The 19,189-nt window shown below is 35.5% G+C and overlaps 2 protein-coding genes across 2 annotated transcripts in view; both read left to right on the top strand.

The window, feature by feature from the left end:
• Positions 1–19,189, top strand: part of LOC141332094 (cytochrome P450 2K1-like) — a 393,810-nt gene that overhangs the window by 30,442 nt on the left and 344,179 nt on the right. The gene's annotated exons all lie outside the window — the stretch shown is intronic.
• On the top strand, positions 6,192–18,461 carry cyp2k16 (cytochrome P450, family 2, subfamily K, polypeptide16). Its single transcript, XM_073837121.1, has 9 exons — positions 6,192–6,456; positions 6,776–6,938; positions 8,188–8,337; positions 8,428–8,588; positions 8,671–8,850; positions 8,926–9,067; positions 13,595–13,779; positions 17,630–17,771; positions 17,878–18,461. The coding sequence occupies exons 1-9, from the start codon at positions 6,259–6,261 to the stop codon at positions 18,063–18,065; spliced, it is 1,509 nt and encodes a 502-aa protein (XP_073693222.1). The 5' UTR covers positions 6,192–6,258; the 3' UTR covers positions 18,066–18,461.

Genomic DNA, 19,189 nt, shown 5'->3' with positions numbered 1-19,189 from the left:
CCGGAACGGATTCATTAAGTGGGTCTATACCTTATTTAGAATGGGTAATTGGCCAAAACTAGCTATGGAAATATCTAAAATAAAGTTGACAAACATTATATAGACTAGATTGCTCTATAAAACCTTAAATATATGTCACCATTTATTAATATTAATAAACTTTCCTTGGCCAATAACAATGAAACACTCTATAAATGCAGATAATTACATTAAGAAAAATAAAATTGTACAAAAACATTGTTTTATCTAATGAAAAACTTTATCTCTAAAAAGACATTTCAGTTTAATAACTTTGAAAAATGAATGCATTCATTAAATTCAGCTATAAGGAATTTATTAGCACAGTTTCATTATCCACTGTGTCAGCTTGATCTTGATTTAATAAACTTCAGTATCAGTGAAAATGTTGCAAAATTAATACATCATGAAACAAAGTCAATACAGCAATAAAGCAGCTTTGAGAAAACAGTGCTATCATAATCCAACTCAGTTCAGTTCAAGTCTTGAAATTATGCAATAGTGACAGTACAGTCAAATCAATTTAATTACTGAATATTCAGCGTCTTTTAAACCCCAGCTAAGCATGTCAGAGCCAGTGGAACCCAAACTCCAGCAGGTGACTGAAACAAAGAAAAAGCTCAGCTCTTCTCTTGTTAAATGGACAAAGATGGTGTGGTTAAGATTTTAGGCTGCATCACTATGTGGACTGAAGTCATTCAGAATATTGCATCCAGCTCCTACTGCTTGAAGAGCAGGATACATCACGCTGTCGTTTTGTCAGAGAAGTTGTAGTCTGTCCTGCAGGGCTGCCTTTTAGCCAGTAGTGGACGATTGTATTAACAGTGACTGTAAATTGTGGTCCTAGCAGTTGGCCTGGCATGTTCTTTGCTGGCCATAAGGGTCTGTGCAGAGGACTTGTCTGTTTCTTGTGGTTTTTGCTGAGGACCTGTGCCGATGGCTGTCACATCGTGATGTTCACTTGTTGTAGTCTCCGCTCACATTCAGGGCTGTGCAGGTTCACCATCTGGTTTGAATACAGACTGGATTCGGCCGACTACGATAACCTTAGGACAAGAATGAGACAAAAACATTAGAGATGCACCGATTGATCGGCTAGTGATCGGAATCGGACGATTTTTCACATGATCGGCCCGGATCGGTGACCGGCCGGTCAATTTCTCCTCTTGCCGATCCTTTTATTGCCAGCGGCGCATGCAATTACGTCACAGCCACGCGCGCTCACTTAACAGTTGCGTGTAAACATGTCGTTGGTGTGAGTGAAGATGACACAAAGATCGCAGTTTGTAACCGTTATAAGGGAACAACCACGAAAACGTTCGTAACAACAAACCTAATAAGACACTTCCATCATCAAAACCATCACTCGCCAGCGGCTAAAGCTAGCGCTCCTCTCTGAATGAACTGTGTTCCGATTGACATGGTCCCTGCATAGTGTTCATTGCTCCCTACTCCCTGAGCAGGGGAAATCTGTTGAAGTTTACTACGCTTTCATTCATTCACATATTTGCGCTGCGCCACTGTGAAGACGCTGTATGCGGTGGCGCAACGCAAATATGTGAATGAATGTTACGAAGTGTAGTAACGTTACCGCTGGATTAACTGGTGACAAGGCAGAAATGCTTCTCTTTATCAAGAACAAATTTCCATTAATGCTCAAGTAATAGCATTTAGTACTAGCATTGTTATTTCTACCTGTTTAAAGACACAGTGCACTTTTTTTTATTAAAGTTATTGTTGTGAGACGATCCTGTAATTAATGTTTTAAAAAAAATTCCATATAAAATTCATTGAAGAAAAGTAGATTTTTGTAAGTAAGCCTGCTTTGTTACTTATATTTTATTTCTAATGTTTTCAAGGCTCAGAGCACTTTTTTTTTTGTTAAAGTTATTTTATTACGAGAAAATGCTGTAATGTTTATTCATTTCTTTTATTAAAAAAAAAAATAATTACATTGAGGAAAAGATTTTTGTTAGTATAACTATACTATGTTAGTTACAGGAACTAATTTTATACCTTTTTCGAAGGCACAAAGCACTTTATTTTGTTGTTAAAGTTATTTTGTTGTAAGAAGATCCTGTAATGTTTAATAATTTATTTTATTATAAAATAAATTTAATTAAAGAAAATATTTCTGTATATGCTTTCATTACAGTTTTTTTTTTTTTTTAAATCGGAATCGGCAGGTCACTCTTACTGAAAAATCGGAATCGGCCAAGAAAATTGTAATAAACATTGAAATAAGTAACAATCTGTGTTAAATTTCTCACAGCACCTGTAATCATACCTGTAATAAAAACATTTTCATAGAAATTTCATGACATCTCATAGCAAAGATAACTGTTATATGCAGGATGTAAAAGTATATTTGTAAACATTTACCCTTAAATATATTGATATGAATCTTTTGACACTGCACATTTTTACACATTAAAAGCAGGAGGGTAAATGATTATCAGTATTTTACAAACTGGTTGGCTAAATCAAGTTTAAAACTTTTTAATCTTACTTTTAAAGATGACGAAGAATATCGAAAAATGAATTAGAATCAAAAACCAGACTGGAGCTCTTGCTGTAAACTGCAAAAGAACACACACCGTATTTTAGCATGTTTCAATCCCATATAAATAATCTGAAACCACATTATAAGGTGGGATATATTAAAAAAAATGGACACAAACTAGTATACCACAACCAAAAACTACTGTTAAATGTAGGATGTAAAAATAGGTTTGTAAACATTTCACCTTAAATATAGAGAATGGGAATCCACGTTGAGCCACGTTGCATTCTGTCATATTTTAGGACACGATCTGGAGCACAGAAGAAAAAACAGATTAATGTGTAAAATCTTTCAATCAAAGTAAATCGCTTTGTTGTGTGTCGTGAGAAGCTGCAAATATTCATTACATAGTATTCAGTCTCCTTCACTAAAGTGGTACTGATATAACTGCTAAAACACTTACGGAAATTAATCATGGTTTTATTATAGTAAGCAAGTAGCAACCGAGTTTTTTTGGCATTTTTATTAGCATTCTTATAACCACAATTTTATTAGAAATACCACGGTTGAACTATGGTTAGAGTATTAAAACTATGGCTAATTTGTAAGGGGAGAATACACTAAAGCAAGATCTCAAACGGTGGATCATTGTCATATTGCCCTGCTCACTGTTAAAGAATTAAACCATTATAGAAGTATCAGAATAACTTACTTTAAATATTCTTTTAAATGATGTGTGTTGTGGATGTTATACAAATAAATAACTAGACTTGAATAAATTAAGCTGAATATTGCTTACTGTCAAAGATGCCAAACAAGGATGCAAGAGATCAAATAAATGAATGAGCTTAATACATGTACAAACAAGTGGCCAGGTATCAACAAGCTGCCACATGTAACATTTTATGATGATACAGTAAGCCTTAACCACTCCAACATGATCTTTATTATTAACATAAAATTATATAATATAAAATATTTACATTCACTGGTATCCATTCTCTGCCATTGCTCCTGTGTCCTAAATTGACAGAATGCATTGCCATTATTGAGACATTGCACATTTATTTCATGTTAAAGCTGTAGTGTGGATCATTGTCAATTGACAAACTAGTTTGCTAAATCAAGTTTAAAACTATTTAATCTTACCTTTAAAGATGAAGTAGAATATCGATGGATGATGTAGAATCAAAAACCAGACTGGAGCACTTGAATGAGCTTTACAACTGCAACAGAACACACACACAGCATTTTAGTAATTTCATATACATTATCTGAAACAACGTTACAAGAGATGGGGAATATATTTGTCAAAAATTGACTTCAGCTAAAAATTCCAGAACCAAACTTTAATGAAAAAATGTAGCATAATATACCTATATATTCGCGATATAAAAGGCATAGATTAAAATCCCTATAGCCAAATAAACTGCCCTGTCTCCCCAAAAAAAGGAGATCCCGTCCAAATAGGCCTGTTATTAGCCTACTCAAGAAGAGCTAACTAGATGTTCCACAACGCCCTTTCAGAATTAAAAATGCAAACAAAGCAATAACTAATTTATTAACGTTAATATTACTGGTAATCGTACAAATAAAGCATATTTTAAAAGTATTCTTACCGTGTTCAGTCCTCTTTACATGGCAGGCCGCAGCTTTAAGGAGGATTTCTGAGATGTTAGTCAGAAAAACAAAAACACGTTAGGATTGAGAATCCGCCCAGCATCCGTATCGAGTCCGATCATATAATTTTATATTTCATATGAACTGAAACATTGGGAGAAGAGGCTGGGGATTTATTTATTGAAATACAAGCAAAAACAGACTTCAACTAATATTCTAAAACCTAATTTAAGTGACAAAAATGTGTATTCTAGCCTGCAGGAGGATTTGATTTCTGAAATGACTGTTAGAAAAAAAGCGCGTTCGGATCGCGAATCCGCGCAGCATCCGTAACGAGTCCGCTAGTTTATTTCATATGTATTATGAGGACAAAAAGTAAATATTTGACTAATAATATTTGACGAAATACAAGCACAAATGTATTTGAAATAATATTGTAGAACCCAATTTAAGAAAAAGAGTTTATTCTCGCAAGCAGTCATTTCTTGGAAAGGGGTGAAAAAATAATTAACGTTAACAATCAAGACTGATCTGGATTAAAATACGGAAATCAGGCCTATTTTGACGGGATATCATCCTTTCTGTGAGATGGGTAACGTTGTTTATTCAGTTGGCCAAGTTACTCAAATCTACTATATGCTAATAAAGAGCTAACCTCTACTGAACATTTCACAACTCAACTTAAAAAAATAAAAACACCAACAAAGCAATTAACTACTTTATTACCGTGAATGTTACTGGCAACTGTACAAATAAAGCACATTTTAAGAGTATTCTTACCATAATCAGCTTCTTCAGCCCTCCGCTGCCGCAAACTCTCCACTCTGAGGAAGGATGATTGACCTTGCCGGCAGTGTTGCCAGATCGGGTTGACGATTTCCAGCCCAAAAGCTCACCAAAACCCGCCCACCTCAACAAAAACCAGCCCAAATTTTAACTGCCAAAATAATGAGAATTTTATTGCCATGTCAAGGTTAATAAGGACCATTTTTATCTCTTTAAAAAAAGAATAATGACAAAATAAAATAAAGATAAATCAATTTCACAGGAATATGGATCAAAACAGTCCGAAAATATGCGTAAAATGTCTTCTTTTCAAAGTGGAAATTAACCGATGACTTTAACCCTTGGAAAAACACATGCATTTTCAATGTCCACAGTAAAAATCTGCTAATTTCTGTGCAAAAAGTGCACAATAAAGTGATGAGAAACAATGTAGCTGGCATTTACGTTCATGCACACACCCACGTTTTCTTATTTCAGTTACAATTATATTTAGAAGTCTTCTATTCATCTCTCACCACGTGTAATCCACTTAGACTTTTTATCGTGTAACTTATATTTAGGCCACTTTGCCATCGCAATTACTTCAAATGAATAAATGAATAAGCTGCATATTCAAAATCTTGCCCGTTATAGGGCCAAAACCTCATCACTCACAAGTCATCACATCTCACTAACGTAAAAGACGTAAATTGATTGACAGGTCTCTGTTAAACTAAACCAGTAAGGGTTGCTGTTAAGCAAAAATGAGTTGATGACTGCACTGACTACACATTATATTACTGTGATACTTTGAGCTCGAAGGTATTAAAATAACAATCACCAATGATAAAAGCGAAGAAAAAAGCAGCTGATTGGGCGGCTTTTATTTTTTCAAAGCAGCCCAAATTTTGTCTACCCGCCCAATGCGTTATTCTCCGGTCCAAGCCGATCAAAAGAAGCCCAATTGGGCGGAAACCCGCCCAATCTGGCAACACTGGTTAAAAAAAAAGGCGCGTACGGATCGCGAATCCTCGCAGTGTCCGTGATGAATCAGCTAAACGAGAGAGCGCGGCCCGGAGGCGGGGCATATAGTGGGCGAATGTCCAAACAGAATCTTGACAGTACAGCGAAGATGCCGACTTGAGGGCGGATCCGCCCCGGAGTCTGTTGCTATCAGGGTAATTTGGTCTTAGAGGTGGAGACTGTCAAAACAATAGGTCACCGTTCAAATGTATTTGAACTGTGACCTATTGTTTTGACAGTCTCCACCTCTAACCTAGCCGCTCCCACTTTATCTGTGCTGCATTTAAACCGTCCAAACCTCGAGGTCTTATGGGTATTGTTCTAAGAACATGGCTTTCATGGACGCGCTTCTTCAGGTTTCCAGCACAGGAATGTTGATCTGCGTCTTGCTTCTGCTCTTCGCTGTTTATCTCCTGTTCTTCAGGTCTCAGAGAGACGAAAATGAACCTCCAGGGCCAAAACCGTTGCCACTGTTGGGAAATCTGCTAATGCTGGATGTCAACAAACCGTACTTGAGCCTGTGTGAGGTAAGGTGAGAGCCTCAAAGTGTTGACAAACCTGCCTGGTGAGTTTTTGCAGAGCGCAATTCTGCTTTTCAGAGAAAGAAAATGTCATAGTTTACCCAGAAATTACAATTCTGTCATCATTTACCATTTTCTTCTTCTTCTGTGGAATACAATAATCATATCTTGAAGAATCAAACACCATGGAATATCATTGACTTCCATTGTATGGACAAAAATGTTCCTAAAATGCCCTTTTATGTTCTACACAATAAAGTAAAATTAGGTTTGAGAGTTATTTTTACATTACTACTTTTTTAAATGCCTATCTTTCAATCACCAGATGGCAAAGCAGTTTGGCCCAGTGTTCACGGTCTACTTTGGTCCAAAGAAAGTGGTTGTGCTAGCCGGCTACAAAACAGTGAAGCAAGCACTTGTTAACCATGCAGATGAATTTGGAGAACGAGAAATCACGCCACTGTTTCATGATTTCACTAAAGGTCATGGTAAGATTACCATTTATGCTTAAATATTATTCAAAGCCACTTACTACAGTTGAGGTCAAAAGTTTACCCCCCCCCCCCCCCCTTTAGTACTGACCTGAATAAGATATTTCACATGAAAGATGTTTAGTCAACAAGAGAAAATAATAGTTGAATTTATAAAATTGACCCTGTTCAAACGTTTACATACACTTGGTTTTTAAAACTGTGTTGTTACCTGAATGATTCACAGCTGTTTTTTTTTTGTTTAGTGATAGTTGTTCATGAGTCCCTTGTTTGTCCTGAACCGTTAAACTGCCTGCTGCTCTTCAGAAAAATCCTTCAGGTCTGACAAATTCATTGGTTTTCCAGCATTTTTGTGTATTTGAACCCTTTCCAGCAAATACTGTATTATTCTGAGATCCATCTTTTCCCACTGAGGACAACTGAGGGACTCCTATGCAACTATTACAGAAGGATCAAACACTCACTGATGCTCCAGAAGGAAAAACAATGCATTCAGAGCTAGGGGTGAAAACTTTTGAACAGAATGGATGCGTGTACATGTTTCTTATTCCGCCATAATATCATACATTTTTTCATTTTGTTCTGCCCTTCCGAGGCTACAGAAGATACTTACATATTTCCCACTAGACAAAATAAGTTAAATTTACCCTGATCTTAAAATTCAAACAGTTATCACCTCCGGCTCTTAATGCATCAGTGAGCGTTTGAACCTTCTGTAATAGTTGCATATGAGTCCCTCAGTTGTCCTCAGTGTGAAAAGATGGATCTCAGAATCATACAGTATTTGCTGGAAAGGGATCAAATACACAAATGCTGGAAAACCAATGAATTTGTGAGACCTGAACGATTTTTCTGAGTTACAGCAGGCAGTTTAACTGTTCAGGACAAACAAGTAACTCATGAACAACAAACAAGTAACTCATGAACAACTATCAATAAACAAAAACAAAAAACACAGCTATGGATCATTCTGGTAACAACACGTTATTAAGAATCAAGTGTATGTAAACTTTTGAACAGGGTCATTTTTTTTTTAATTTCAGCTAATATTTTCTCTTGTGGACTATATGTAAACATCTTTTATGTGAAATATCTTATTCTTATCTTATCTTATATAGACATTTTGTCAGTACATTCCCTGGGAATCAAACCTTTGCCCTTGTTGATACTAGTGCAATGCTCTGCTAGTTGAGCTGCAGGAATAAAAGAATATAATATCAGTTTTGGAAATTAAACATCTTTGTAGGTATTATATTTGCCAATGGAGAGAGTTGGAGAGAATTGAGACGATTTGCTCTCACCAATTTACGAGACTTCGGGATGGGGAAGAAAAAAATTGAGGAGAAAATCATAGAGGAAACATGCCATTTGCAAGAGGAATTTGAGAAGTTTGAAAGTAGGTTTGAAGGTTAATGAAATCTTATAAATACAGCGATATAGGCATGATTGGCAAATGGACTGAACACCACAGCCTTTTCTTTGATAGGAAAACCTTTTGAAACCACACAGCTGATGAACTACGCTGCCTCAAGTGTCATCGGTTCCATTGTTTACGGACGTAGGTTTGAGTATACAGACCCTCAACTACGAAATATGGTGGATCGAGCCAATGAGAGCATCCAGCTGAGTGGAACAGCGTCTGTGCAGGTTCCCATATGATTTAAATTCAGTCTGTTGTGTATAGAGTATTACATTATGGTGGTGGAAACATCTGGTTTTTGTTCTCTAGCTCTACAACATGTTCCCTTTCTTGGGTCCATGGCTTAAGAATTTGAGACTGCTCATGAAACACCTAGCGCTTGATATCAAAGAGGTATCAGAGCTGGTGAACAGTTTACGTGAAACACTGAACCCACAGGACCTCAGGGGCTTTGTAGATTCCTTCCTTCTCCGCATGCAGAATGCAGAGGTATTTGCTTAGGTAAATTTGAACACTCTTCTTATTTTGTTAGCCCTATACATATCTAATGTACCATCTGTTCAGGAATCTGGAGAGAAGAACTCGCTTTTCAACCATCAGAACCTCATTTTCTCAGTCGGAAACTTGTTCGCCGCTGGTACGGACACTACTAGCACAACGCTGCGCTGGGGCTTGCTGCTTATGGCCAAATATCCACACATACAGGGTATGAGAGAAATATTACAGTTAGCTGGAATATTTTCATGTTTTCTGGGTTCAGTGACATTTGTGTAAAAAATAAGTAAATCCATAAATTCAAATTATTTCCCTTTTCTTTTCAATGCATAAAACAACAGTATAAGTGATTGTTTCAACAGTTTTGGGTATGATAAAGTTTATCGTTTTATTCCGCTGCTTCTTGTGTTTTAAAATGAGTTTTTCTCGGATGTTATGTCTTTAAAACGTCTTAACTATCTCATTAAAACGTCATCTTTTCTCACAATAATGAGACATTATGTCTTTAAAACATCAAAATTATATCTTTTATCGTAAAAACTAGATGTTATATCGTTAAAACAACATTTTTTTTTCTCATTGAAACGTCATTTTTTTTTCTTTTGATAATGAGATGTTATGTTGTTGAAACCAGAGCCATAGAGAAACAGAGTTGCGACACTCCCATAGGCTTCCATAAGAACTGAGGAATGCGGAAGTAAAGTGTGTCATGGAGCGGCCAATAGTTCCTGCATTGAAGCCCATTTCAGCGCTTCTCAGGCACAGTCGCTGGTAAATTGAAGAAATTACTGCATTTCTTTACATTTTAACGCATCAGTTGACCTCTCGAAAACATTAAATCATTAAATCGAAACATAAAAAAATGAATGATTATAAAAAATTAGTGTTTGATCATGTCCAAATACACATTCAAATGTATTTAACCTTAAATATTACAATAACTGTAATATAAATAGGCCTACTATATTAGAAAATGTTATCTTTTAAATGGTCAGGATCATCATTGCACATATTATTTAGTAAACTCCTCAAAATATTAACTAAATAGAACTGAACTATATATTACAATTATTTAATTGAATAAAAGGTACACTTAAGGTGTTTGGTCACATTTGACTGCCAGAGAGTATGAGAACATGTCTCTTTATCACTCCACAGAATAAAATGCGATTGTAAAGCGTGTTCAGAGAAGTTATCAATACACAATCAATGCACATTATGTGTTAATAATTACTCGAAATTGCTGCAAATATAGTAAAACTGCTGTCTATCCTACTTAAACCCATTCAAACACATTGACAGCACGGAGTTGTTTGGAACTATTGAGAGCTCCTTGAACCACGTGACCGCGCGGCGGCGAGATCAAAGCGTGTCGCAACTCTTTCTCTATGGCTCTGGTTGAAACGTCACCTTTTTTCATAACAATATATAGTAACAAGACGTTGTCTTTAAAACATCTAAATTATCTTGTTAAAATGACAAGAACTATATGTTGACAAAATGACAAAACTATATATTTTTCTCATCAAAACAATTTTTTCTTATGTTATGTTAAAACGTCAGAATTATCTCATTAAAACTACTTCTTTTCTCAAAATGAGATGTTATGTCTTTAAAACATCAAAATTATCTTGTTAAAATTCTTTTATCGTAAAAACTAGATGTTATATCGTTAAAACGACATTTTTTTTTCTCGTTGAAACATCACCTTTTTTCATAATAACAAGATGTTGTCTTTAAAACATCAAAATTATCTCGTTAAAATTACATCTTTTCTCGTAATAACGAGATGTTATGTTTTTAAAAGAACATCTTTTTCACATCAAAACAATTTTTTTATTATAATAATGTTATGTTGTTAAAACGTCAGAATTATCTCATTAAAACGACGTCTTTTGTCAAAATGAGATGTTATGTCTTTAAAACAACAAAATTATCTTGTTAATTCTTTTATCGTAAAAACTAGATGTTATATCGTTAAAACGACATTTTTTTTTCTCGTTGAAACATCACCTTTTTTCATAATAACAAGATGTTGTCTTTAAAACATCTAAATTATCTACATATTGACAAAATGACAAAACCTATATAATTTTTCTCATCAACATTTTTTTTCTTAATGTTATGTTCACATCAAAACATAATTATTTCTTATAATAATGTTGTTGTTAAAACATCAGAATTATCTAATTAAAACATCATCTTGTCTCATAATAACGAGATTTTATGTCTTTAAAACAACAAAATTATTTTGTTAAAATGACATCTCTTCTCGTAATAACGAGATGTTATGTTGTTAAAACTCCATAATTGTTATTACAAGAAAATATGTTATTAAAACTATATTTTTTCTCATTACAACAGAATCTTTTCTCATAATAATATGTTGTTAAAACGTCAGAATTATCTCATTAAAACGTAATCTTGTCTCATGATGAGATGTTGTCTTTAAAACAACAAAATTATTTTGTTAAAATGACATCTCTTCTCGTAATAACGAGATGTTATGTTGTTAAAACTCCATAATTGTTATTACAAGAAAATATGTTATTAAAACTATATTTTTTCTCATTAAAACAGAATCTTTTCTCATAATAATATGTTGTTAAAACGTCAGAATTATCTCATTAAAACGTAATCTTGTCTCATGATGAGATGTTGTCTTTAAAACATCAAAATTATCTCGTTAAAATTACATCTTTTCTCGTAATAACGAGATGTTATGTTTTTAAAAGAACATCTTTTTCACATCAAAACAATTTTTTTATTATAATAATGTTATGTTGTTAAAACGTCAGAATTATCTCATTAAAACGACGTCTTTTGTCAAAATGAGATGTTATGTCTTTAAAACAACAAAATTATCTTGTTAAAATTCTTTTATCGTAAAAACTAGATGTTATATCGTTAAAACGACATTTTTTTTTCTCGTTGAAACATCACCTTTTTTCATAATAACAAGATGTTGTCTTTAAAACATCTAAATTATCTACATATTGACAAAATGACAAAACCTATATAATTTTTCTCATCAACATTTTTTTTCTTAATGTTATGTTCACATCAAAACATAATTATTTCTTATAATAATGTTGTTGTTAAAACATCAGAATTATCTAATTAAAACATCATCTTGTCTCATAATAACGAGATTTTATGTCTTTAAAACAACAAAATTATTTTGTTAAAATGACATCTCTTCTCGTAATAACGAGATGTTATGTTGTTAAAACTCCATAATTATTATTACAAGAAAATATGTTATTAAAACTATATTTTTTCTCATTAAAACAGAATTTTTTCTCATAATAATATGTTGTTAAAACGTCAGAATTATCTCATTACAACGTAATCTTGTCTCATGATGAGATGTTGTCTTTAAAACATCAAAATTATCTCGTTAAAATGACATCTTTTCTCGTAATAACGAGATGTTATGTTTTTAAAAGAACATCTTTTTCACATCAAAACAATTTTTTTATTATAATAATGTTATGTTGTTAAAACGTCAGAATTATCTCATTAAAACTACTTCTTTTGTCAAAATGAGATGTTATGTCTTTGAAACAACAAAATTATTTTGTTAAAATCTTTTCTCATAATAACGAGATATGTTGTTAAAACTTCATAATTATTATTACAAGAAAATATGTTTTAATGAGATAATTGTCATTTAACTTAACATCTCGTTATTACAAGAAAATATGCCGTTTTAACATTAAAATGCCATTAAAATGACATATCTCATTATTACAAGAAAAGTTGTTTTAATGATATAACATAATGACAATGTAACAATGACATAATTGAGTGGAAAAAGTAATATGTGTGTGGCAGCAATGCATCACCGTATAAGAACATCATTCCCTTTAAAGAAGTAGTTCACTTTCAGAACAAAAATGTACAGATAATGTACTCACCCCCTTGTCATCCAAGATGTTCATGTCTTTCTTTCTTAAGTCATAAGGAAATTGTGTTTTTTGAGGAAAAAAAAAGGAAAAAAAGATGCCCCCGTGTTTGAACTTCCAAAACGCAGCTTCAAAGGGCTCTAAACCATCACAGCCGAGGAAAGAAGGGTATTATCTAGCAAAATGATCAGTTATTTTCTAAAAAATAATACAATTGATATACTTTTTAACCTCAAATGCTCATCTTGTCTAGCTCTGTGTGTACTAGAGATTAAAAAGTATATAAATTGTAAATGTTTTTAGAAAATAACCGATCATTTTGCTATAGATAAGACCATTTTCCCTCAGCTGTGATCATTTAGAGCCCTTTGAATCTGCATTTTGGAAGTTCAAACCCAGCGGCACCACAGAAGTCCATTATATGAAGAGAAATCCTGAAATGTTTTCCTCAAAAAACATAATTTCTTTACGACTGAAGAAAGAAAGACATGAAATCTTGAATGACAAGGAGGTGAGTACATTATCTGTAAATTTTTGTTCTGAAAGTGAACTACTCCTTTAAGTAGAGGTGAGCGAAAATAACTTTTGAGGTGATAAAAAAAACAAACAAACAGTCCACCAGAACAAAAAATGCTCAACATCCAAAGTATATTTAACAAATCAAACACAGAGCAGCTAAATCAGAAAATGTCATGTCTGATAACCGAAAAACAAACATTGAGACTTTTTGATAAAGGAAATATTCCCGGTTCAGTACAAGTTCAGCTCAGTCTACAGCACTTTGTGGCCTTATATTTTAAAGTGAAATCTAAAGTGTGAGGTGTTTGCAGATCGGGTTCAGGAGGAGATTGACCAGGTGATTGGTGGACGGCAACCGGTTACAGAGGACAGGAAGAACTTACCGTATACAGATGCTGTGATCCATGAAATCCAGAGATTTGCTAACATAGCACCAATGAGTATCCCTCATATGACCAGCTGTGATGTACACTTCAATGGATACTTCATCAAGAAGGTTAGCGTACTGTAAAATGAAAAAGTACAAATAGTACAAGTACAAATACAATTTTCCTTGTACATTGTCCTATTCCACCAAAGTGAGTTATTAAAAATGAACATACAGTGAGTACACCCCTCACATTTCAGCAACCATTTTAGTATATCTTCTCAAGGGACAATACTATAGAAATTTAACTTGGATATATTTTAGAGTAGTCAATGTGCTTGTATAGCATTATATATTTACTATCCTCTTAAAATAACTCAACATAGCTGGCAACAAAAGTGAGTACACGTTAAATGATAACAACAGTATGTTATTTAAAGGTCCCATATTGTACACATTTCTGAAGGTTTATTGTAGTTGTTGATGTCCTTAAGAATAAATATTTGCGGTCGTAGTGCCAAAATCCATCTCAGTATATTTTTACAGCTCCTTTTTTAGGAGCTCTGTCAAGAACAGGTCGATTTTGGCCCATCTAATTAATATTCATGAGCCTCTCTTCTGATTGGCCTGTTGTTTTCTGAGTGACACACAGCCAGGCCAATCACAAGTAACTACAGTCATGTATGCTGCAGCCTAGCCCAGAGCCATATAGAAAGAGAGTTGTGACACGCTTTGATCTCGCCGCCGCGCGGTCACGTGGTTCAAGGAGCTCTCAATAGTTCCAAACAACTCCGCGCTGTCAATGTGTTTGAATGGGTTTAAGCAGGATAGACAGCAGTTTTACTATATTTGCAGCAATTTCGAGTAATTATTAACACATAATGTGCATTAATTGTGTATTGATAACTTCTCTGAACACGCTTTACAATCGCATTTTATTGTGGGGAGTGATAAAGAGACATAATTAATATGTTCTCATACTCTCTGGCAGTCAAATCTGACCAAACACCTTAAATGTAACTTTTATTCAATTAAATAATTGTAATATATAGTTCAGTTCTATTTAGTTAATATTTTGAGGAGTTTACTAAATAATATGTGCAATAATGATCCTGACCATTTAAAAGATAACATTTTCTAATATAGTATTTATATTACAGTTAGTGTAATATTTAAGGTTAAATACATTTGAATGTGTATTTGGACATGATCAAACACTCATTTTTTTATAAACATTCATTTTTTTACGTTTCGATTTAACGATTTAATGTTAAATAAAAAAAAAAAGTAATTTACTCGTGTTATTTTATGATATTCAAATATACAACATAAGTGAATATTACAAAAGGCAAGCAAATATGGCATTTAACAATAGAAATGAATATGAATATGAAAATAGTGTTAAAAACACAAGGCAACCAATTTGCATTCAGCATACATTTTTATCGTATTTCTTGAATGCAGTCTTTACTGAAACTCATTCAACCTCCTACAGGGAGAAAAAGATTGCAAAAAAGACTAAAAACTTAAAAATATGACAACTAGTATCTGGTTATGGTCGCTATTACGGTGTTTCTCACGGTATCTAACTGCATTTACAGTATAACTGTTTATTATCAAACGATAAACATTAACTATAACACGCTTCATAAAATACCACTACTGGCCAGTTTTCCGAGAGGTCAACTGATGCGTGAAAATGTAAAAAAATACAGTAATTTCTTCAATTTACCAGCGATTGTGCTTGAGAAGTGCTTAAATGAATGGGCTTCAATGCAGGAACTATTGGTTGTTTGGAACTATTGGCCGCTCCATGACACGCTTTACTTCCGCATTCCTCAGTTCCTATGGAAGCCTATGGGAGTGTCGCAACTCTGTTTCTCTATGGCCACAGAGCCGCTGTGACTTCCGTAAAAATGTGACGTCCGATCTACTCAGTCACCGCCTTCAGTCACCACCCTGAGCACCAACCACCGTCCCACCCTCCTTTTGTGAAACCCCGACAACATCGCGTCCATGCCATTGCTGAACAACAACAACATGAAAACAAGTGGAGAAAACCCTGTTCAGTCATCATTGCACAGGCTTCCAAACAACGTTAATATAAGAGACCAGTGGCACGTTAACTTCAGCCTAGCCCAGAGCCATAGAGAGAGCCTAGCCTGCTGATACTCAACAGGATATTTCAGAACGATCATTAATGTTTTTTCTTTTTCAAACACCGAATGCAGTAAGCTACGTAACTGTTGCTTTAGTAAAGCCCCTTTCACAATGCACGCTGATTCCGGAAAATTACGGGAACGAGCGCTGTGTGAACAAAAGCCAGAACCAAATGCTATAAAGGCAGTGATGTAGTGATAGTGATGATGCAAGTTACCCTGCGACTCTTCACAACGGAAAAAATACGTGCAAAGTGGAATGAAGCAGCGATCAGGGAGCTCCTCACTATCACTGAATCACAGATTGTTCATCAGGTTAGTTTCAGTTTAGTGAAATGTATGTGTCGCATTACATCTCACATCCATGCCACTGGTCTCTTATATTAACGTTGTTTGGAAGCCTGTGCAATGATGACTGAACAGGGTTTTCTCCACTTGTTTTCATGTTGTTGTTGTTCAGCAATGGCATGGACGCGATGTTGTCGGGGTTTCACAAAAGGAGGGTGGGACGGTGGTTGGTGCTCAGGGTGGTGACTGAAGGCGGTGACTGAGTAGATCGGACGTCACATTTTTACGGAAGTCACAGCGGCTTGTGAAAATGAACAGCTACTTTAAGCAGGCTGTGTGCAGTTTACTGTGGATTGACTGTTTTGAAACTTATATGGTAGTTACATAGCCCCTAGACCTCAGTTATCATGAAAAAAGCCAGGAAAGTTTGATTTTGACAATATGGGACCTTTAACCATGCAAAGCCACATGTCCTATTCATCATGTTTATGTTTTTGTCTGTTTGCAATGCTTGTCCAGCATTTGCTGCAGAAGCAGAAGGTCAGCTTGTCAGTGCTCAGACCATATGCAGCACACTGCAACAAGTCAGTTTGCATAGACATCGTCCCAGAAAGAAGCCTTATCTGAAGCTGGCTCAGAAGAAAGCCCAAAAACAGTTTCCTGAAGACAACCATTCCAAGAGCATGAATTACTGGAATTATGTCCTGTGGTCTGATAAAACTGTAAGATAAACTTGTTTGGCTCAGATGGTGTCCAGCATGTGTGGTGATGCCCTGGTGAGGAGTACCAAGACAATTGTGCGTTGCCTACAGTCAAGCATGGTGGTGGTAGCATCACAGTCTGGGGCTGCATGAGTGCTGCTGGTTCTGGGGAGCTGCAGTTCATTGAGGGGAAACATGGATTCTATGAAGTACTGTACATTCTGAAGCAGAACATGATGCCTTCCCTCCAGAAACTAGGCCAAACATGATAACGACCCCAAACACACCACCAAGATTACAGCTGCCTTGCTGAGGAAGCTGAAGGTGAAGCTGATGGGGTGGCCAAGTATGTCTCCAGACCTCAACCCTGTTAAGCACCTGTGGGGCATCCTCAAGCGTAAGGTGGAGAAGCCCCATGTGTCTAACGTCCAGCAGCTCCGTCAGGAGGGGAAGAGGATCCCAGCAACAACCTGTGCAGCTCTGGTCAATTCCATGGCCAGGATGATTAAGGCAGTGCCAGATAACGATGGTGCTAACAAAATATATTGAGACTTTGGACAAGTTCACTTAGGGTGTACTCACTTTCGTTGCCAGCTGTTTTTAAAAAATGGCTGTATGTTGAATTCTTTTCAGAGGACAGCAAATCTATACAGCTATACAAGCTACACATTGACTACTCTAAAATATATCCAAGTTTCATTTCTATAGTATTGTCCCTTGAGAAGATATACTAAAGTGGTTGCTGAAATGTGAGGGGTGTACTCGCTTTTGTGAGATACTGCATATACATTTAAATACAAATTTTGTGATGCTATGTTTTTCCTTGAGCAGGGCACGTGTGTATTTCCTCTTCTAATGTCTGTACTGTATGATGAGGATGAATGGGAAACACCCCACACCTTTAACCCCGAACAATTCCTGGACAAGCAGGGGCGATTTGTGAAGAGAGATGCCTTCTTGCCCTTCTCAGCAGGTACTGCTTTCCTTCACGCAGGGTTTGATTGTCGTCGTTATTCATGAAATACCCTTTTTAAATGGTCTTAATTATGTTGACTGGACAAGATTTTGATCTCTCTCAGGACGCAGGGCTTGTCTCGGAGAGAGTTTGGCCAGGATGGAGCTCTTCCTATTCTTCACATCCCTTCTTCAGCATTTCCGTTTCACTCCTCCTCCTGGAGTGTCTGAAGATGAGCTGGATCTCACTCCAGCGGTGGGTTTTATCTTGGCCCCGACTCCACACAAACTGTGTGCAATCAAACGATTGTGAATTTCTTTTACAGTTAACTTAAACTAAAAAAATATTTTTCAACAAAACCATATAAAATCATGTCATATATAAAATAAGAAAGGTCACAAGTGTCATTTTGTTTTTTGACCTTGCCATTTTGAATCAAAACTCTTTTCTGGGCTTAAACAAATCCCTTTCTACATCCGACTGCATTCTCAGAGATCTGCCTCAATCCAGTCAACAACCAATGAATAGAACCAAGGCCCTGTGTTTTCATTTTTTTGATTATCAGTTTCACCTAAATGCATGTCACAGTATGGAAAAAAAAAAAAAACAGTTTGTTGCTACAGTCCTATCTGCATTTTAACATGCTGGTAAATGGACAACTGCAAAATACCAGTGTTTACTTATTAAAGAAATCATTTCAGTTTACAGATGTTTAAAGGTTGTATCAGCGATTTCTAGCCTAAAACATAAAGTGTCAATTTCAGCTGACCTTTCTTCACGATCCGCTCGCTGCCTGCCCCATAAATTGTCTGTGAAAAAACCGCGTCTCTCTGGTCAGCCTAGGGTCCGAGATATGCCAAAAAAACAATCGGCGCTATCAACACACCACAGATAACCAAACAGTGTTCCAACCAATCAGCGTCAGGGATTTGGTGTTGTGTACTTTCGCTCCGCCTCCCTCACATCCCAGCACCAGTAGGAAAGTCCACAACACCAAATCCCTGACGCTGATTGGTTGGAACACTGTTTGTTTTTGTGTGGAAAGGTTGGTAGTGCCGATTGTTTTTTTGGCATATCTCGGACCCTAGGCTGACCAGAGAGACGCGTTTTTTTCACAGACAATTTATGGGGCAGGCAGTGAGCGGATCGTGATGAAAGGTCAGCTGAATTTAACACTTTATGTTTTAGGCTAGAAATCGCTGATACAACCTTTAATTATTCTTTAGATTTTAATAGTGTGTGTTTTGTTTTGGAGGCTTTATAAAGGTTTAAAATGCTTTTTTTTGTCTGCTGTTTGGATTGAAAAACTAATTCAGGAATTGTATGCTGAATTTCAGTAATTAAATTGATGTTGAATTGTAAATTTGTAAAGAAAAAAAAAACATTTTTTGATATCTAGTTTCGAGGTTTTGTCAGGTTAACTTCTCACTTCTGGG

The sequence above is a fragment of the Garra rufa genome, chromosome 1, assembly GCF_049309525.1.
Source record: "Garra rufa chromosome 1, GarRuf1.0, whole genome shotgun sequence".
Lineage (NCBI taxonomy): Eukaryota > Metazoa > Chordata > Actinopteri > Cypriniformes > Cyprinidae > Garra > Garra rufa.
This window is presented reverse-complemented; position numbering and strand designations above follow the sequence as displayed.

Coding starts and splice junctions, on each gene's coding strand:
- cyp2k16 (XM_073837121.1), top strand. CDS start 6,259: ATGGCTTTCATGGACGCGCTTCTTCAGGTTTCCAGCACAGGAATGTTG. Junction 8,589..8,670: donor GTGGAACAGCGTCTGTGCAG/GTTCCCATATGA, acceptor TTTGTTCTCTAG/CTCTACAACATGTTCCCTTT. Junction 13,780..17,629: donor ATGGATACTTCATCAAGAAG/GTTAGCGTACTG, acceptor TTCCTTGAGCAG/GGCACGTGTGTATTTCCTCT.